This window comes from Propithecus coquereli, unplaced genomic scaffold (assembly GCF_000956105.1).
Source record: "Propithecus coquereli isolate 6110/MARCELLA unplaced genomic scaffold, Pcoq_1.0 Scaffold305, whole genome shotgun sequence".
Classification (NCBI taxonomy): domain Eukaryota; kingdom Metazoa; phylum Chordata; class Mammalia; order Primates; family Indriidae; genus Propithecus; species Propithecus coquereli.
In genome coordinates this window covers 1,933,893-1,938,783 of record NW_012148675.1, presented here as the reverse complement: position 1 = coordinate 1,938,783, position 4,891 = coordinate 1,933,893, and the positions used below count along the sequence as shown (strand labels likewise).

Genomic DNA, 4,891 nt, shown 5'->3' with positions numbered 1-4,891 from the left:
GTTAACACTGTGGAGAGTTATATAAAGTTTAATTAAAATTTATCCTAAATTGTCAATTTGTTTACCTCAGACCAGTTTGTTCTCGATGATTGCGGTTAATTCTCTTTCTACTCAGGCCTAGGGTAAGTAGACATGAGGTCATAAAGTGTGTGTTAGCAGTGTCTGACTCATTCCCAGGAGGCAAATCTTCCATTTTCATTCTGTGCAGGTAGCATTGTGTTCTAAGTGTTCAGGTAGAGTCTTGGCAATTGGACTGGTACTTGGAAGAAGGCAAGAACATAAATGATCAACATGGCAACTTTTAATTTTTTTTTAACAGATTTTTGATATTTCCTGGGATCCATATCAGCCAAACAGAGTGGTTAGCTGTGGAGTAAAACATATAAAGGTAAAGTAGTAACTTAAAAAAATTTTTTTTGGTACCATGTATAAAAAGAATTTTAGGTGTTCATGTAGATTTGTTGTTCACAGACTGCTTGACTTCGCCTTTTTCTTAAATGTAGAGCCCTCTTACCTGTTTCTCTAATCCTGAAGCAAGCTAACATCAGCTGGTGGGGCTCTTTTAGAGATGCAAAGAACAGTCAAATGAAGTGCTCAGCAGGCAGCTGAAAAGGAAACTTTATGTTAACTAAATACTAAAGTGAAGACTCCTACTTCATGACTTTGCATATTTTAAAACAGTTCTGATTTTAATGTTGTGAATTAAGTTTTTGCATTATAATGCATATCTGCATATATTGCATGTAAAAACTCTGACATGTTGATATGTTCCCTTAGAAGAAAGGTGCCTACATAGAAATAGGATGTGCTTTACATAGAAATAGGATGTGCTTTACATAGAAATAGAGGAATATACAGTACAAACCTATCTGGGCCTTTGGTTTTAAATGCCCATCTTCCTGTAGTCTTCATAGCCCAAACTTGCCCACATTTGCTGCTTCCTGTTTTGTTCATAAGAAGCAAAATTAACAGCATCAACAATATCCTTTGCTCTGACATAGCAAAAATTTTTCCTGAACTATGAAATATATGTCTTAGGATCTTCTGTCTATAGAATTGTAAATAATATAAGTTAAAGTCCACAAATAAGTGTGTAAGGATTACCTGCTTGCATAGCGCGTGCATTGATCTCTGCTAGTACAAAACTGGTACATTTCTATACAAGCAAGGTAGATATCTATGTAACTTCTCCAACTAGCCCCTCCTGTTTCCCAGTTCTTTTGTTCTTCTTTTGGTCTAGTTTTTCATGATTCTTATTATTCCTACTTGGTAGTTAAAAAGGGACAGATGATAAAATGCTCAGAAACAAATATAACAAGAAATATGCAAGACTTGTCTAAAGAATGTTACAAAACTTTACAGAGGAATATAAAAGAATACTTAAATAGAGTGACAATCTTGATTCTGTACATAATGTCTAAAATTTGCAAATGTATCATTTCTCTCCAAATTTATATTTGTTACAAATTCAATTAAAATCCCTATTACTTTTGTTGTTCCCTGACAGAATTTTCCTTTTAATTATTCTAAATTAATCTGGAAGCATGAAGAATGAGAATAACTAAGAACTTTGGGATAAAAAAAATAATGAAGGGGAATATGCACCACTATTCACTCAAGCATATTAGAAGTTAAAATAATTAAAATGGCATAAGACTGGAATAAGGAAGAAACAAATGAATTTTAAGAAGCTGATAAATAGACCTTAATATGTATGACAACTTAGAATATGATGGAATCTCTAACTAGCAAGCACTAGAACAATTGATTTGGGGGAAAAACTTATGTTATTACTTCATACTATGCACTAAAAGTCTCTGAATTAATCAGGTAAATGTTTTAAAAACTATAACTAGAGAAATATATAGGCAACTGTTTAACTGCTCAAGTTGGAGAAAGCCCTTTCTGAATGTAAAATCAAATGATAACGGAGAATACTGATTCAACTATATAAACATTAAAACATTCTATGTAATGCCTCCTCTCCCACAATAAGAGAACAACCGCAAACTAGCAAAAGTATAAGCAACAGACATAGTAGACACTGGGTGGTTGTTGAAATGTAAAGACCTTTAGCAAATTGGTAGAATAGACAAAGAACATAGATAGCTGACAAAAATAGAAACATGTTGGCCAAGAGACATGAAAATATTAAATCATTAGTAATTAACATAAATTTTAGAATAACATTTTTAATCTATTAAAATTATTAAAATGTATCCAGTGTTGGCAAGGATTTAGTGACTGAGTGCTCTCAAACCTTGTTGGTAGAGGCGGGTTAATGGATATGGTCTTCTAGTCCAGAAATCTGGCAATATCTATCCATCTTGGAATTTATCAAAGAGCTGATTCATCGAGTAACTTATCAATACCAAATGAAAACAAACAGAAGAAAACCTGAAACCACTTAACTATCCCTGGATATTTAAATAAAATATGGTATATTCATATGAAATACTATACAATCATAAGTTATGTTTTAGGTGGTTAATGATATTGGGACATATTCAAGATCTGTTTCAAGTGGGAAAGTTTACAATCTACTTTGGGGGCTGAAGGCAGATCTGTAGTGGGGGAACAAAGCCGTTGGCCCCCTAAAGGTTCACTGAAAAATCACTGACATGAGGCAGATCATTAATAGGAGAAAAGACATACACACTTACTTAATGTGTATACACAGGAGCATTCAGAATAAAGATACAGGGGAAATCGTTCATTTTTATGCATAGTTTCAATAAAGTGTGGACAGTTATATAGAAATGTGATTGGACAAAAAGGGTATGATCTAATGCTAACAGGCTAAGTGGGGGAACCCAGCAAGGCCTGTCTGTCTAGATTCTTCCTGGCCTCTCTGAGCATGTATTCCTTCCTTCTGGTGTGGGGCAGGACCCTTTCTGGAATTGGAGACCTTGCAGTCAAACAAGGTAGGTCAGATAATTTATTTATGGCCAGTTTTTACACAGAATAATTTTAGGTTTTATGGCTGGCTTTTGGAAAAGGAGTTCTGGTTTCTAGGACCTACCTTGGGCAAGAGGGATTCTAGTTTCTATGGCTAGCCATGGGGGGAGAGTGGGACTGGGAGGAGGACAGGAGATCAGAGGAAAACTTTTGCTTCTGAGGCCTTCACTTTGGGGTGCTGTTTTCTAAGCCCCATCGTTGGCTTTGGTTTTCTCTCTCTTTTTCCTTTAAAAGTACATTTTTATGTGGGAAATATATTGGAAATATATCCCCAAATGTTAAACAGTTATCTCTGGGTAGTGAGTTCGTGGACAACTTAAAATTTTTGCCTTTTATATTTTATTTAAAAATTATTTGATAACAATACTTCTAAAATAAAATAATGAAAAGACAAAAATAGGTCTAGAGGTTCTGCTACTGAAAGGTATAACATATCCTACCAGCACTTTAGGGCTTCATACGTGTTTTATAATCCTTGTACAAAGACCTGTTTTTGTTTCTTAACCTGAGGAAATGTCTGCTGAAATATAGGTACTTTTTGCTTTTAGCAGCAGTTGGAGGCTCCTCCTCCTATGCGTTATACCTGAAAGACAAATTCATTAAATTTAATATTTGAGTTTATGCTGTGTGAAGGAACAAAAAACGCTTTTTTCAATTTTCTTGAGGTTTAGTAATGAAAACAGAACATTCTGTAAGAAAGGCAAAAACCAAAAACCTGTATCGATAAAGGAGAGATGCCAGCTGGCATAGAGGCAGATTGTCTCAGGAAGGGCATGTTGTTTAAGCTGAGCCCGGGTGGGTGGGCGAGTGTGGTAGGAAGGGATTGGGAGGCAGCAGGGCCTAAGTGGAGGGGTTGCACTCCAGTGGAGAGTTAATAGGGAGGCAGTGGTCACCTTGGAATCATGGGACTGGGGAGGTGGAAAAGCCCATGGCTCGTGGTATGTTCCAGGATTGCCAATGTTTTCATCACCAAAGAACCTATTTCATAATCTTATTTTTAAAGGAACAAATACTTTGAAAGATTTTGGCCACAAAATAGCCATTAATTAATAGTCCCCTTAACACTCTTCTATTAATCAAAGATATATATCTGCCAACACGATCTTTCTGATCAGCCTAAAATATGCTGAAACACTGAGTAGTTCTTTCAGCTACAAGGGAAGAAACTCGTGAGCTCGTGAGCCTGGTTTCTATCAGGCTGTGGTGGCTTTCTAGAAGTCTGGGACCCTCACCTGGCACATTCCACAGTGAGGAAGCTGAGGCCAAACCCAAGGGGGTTATTTGACTTTGAATCCGAATTCTGCTTCCCTCTACTTGACTGTGGGCAAACTATTTATTCTCCCTGAGGCTGAATTACTTCTCCCTCGCCCCACAACAAAAAATACACACAGATCACTACCCTCCTGTATTCATTAAGACTGTTACGGTAAACAGTGTATGGAGCCAACAGGGACACAACATTATTAATTTCTTTCCCTATTTTCTAGGATCACAAAAAATGGTGGCACAGAGGTAAGATTTAAACTCAGCCTCTGGCTCCCTCTGTAGAGCTCTTTCCACTGAGAAATTATGTCTTTAATGATCTGTCTTGGCTTAACTTTTTTCCAAAAGAATAATACATTTATTGGGTTCTAACTAGATTAGCTGCTTAACTGGTAGAATTCTCCAAATTCTTCATTTCTTTCCATCCTTGGTTAACTCTAACTTTTAATTAGTTAATTCTAAAAGCAGAGATAGATAAAATTCTGGAACTTTAAAACACTAGAAGCTACTTATCCTGTTAAATTTAATTGTTTTAGCAGACTTGGGCATTTTTTTCCTAAGCAAATACAAACATTTTTACTTCAAATGGAAGAATCTGCAAATGTCCACCCAGCCATCCTTTATTAATTTTGTTTACAAATAAACCTGTAACAAATTTAAGTAGGCTTCA

At 35.9% G+C, this 4,891-nt stretch overlaps 1 protein-coding gene across 1 annotated transcript in view; it reads left to right on the top strand.

Moving 5' to 3' along the window:
* EML6 (echinoderm microtubule associated protein like 6) overlaps positions 1-4,891 on the top strand; it is a 255,683-nt gene that overhangs the window by 104,102 nt on the left and 146,690 nt on the right. The window contains exon 4 of the mRNA XM_012649839.1: positions 320-388. Within this exon, the coding sequence (XP_012505293.1) occupies positions 320-388 (69 nt within the window). The remainder of the gene's footprint in view (positions 1-319; positions 389-4,891) is intronic.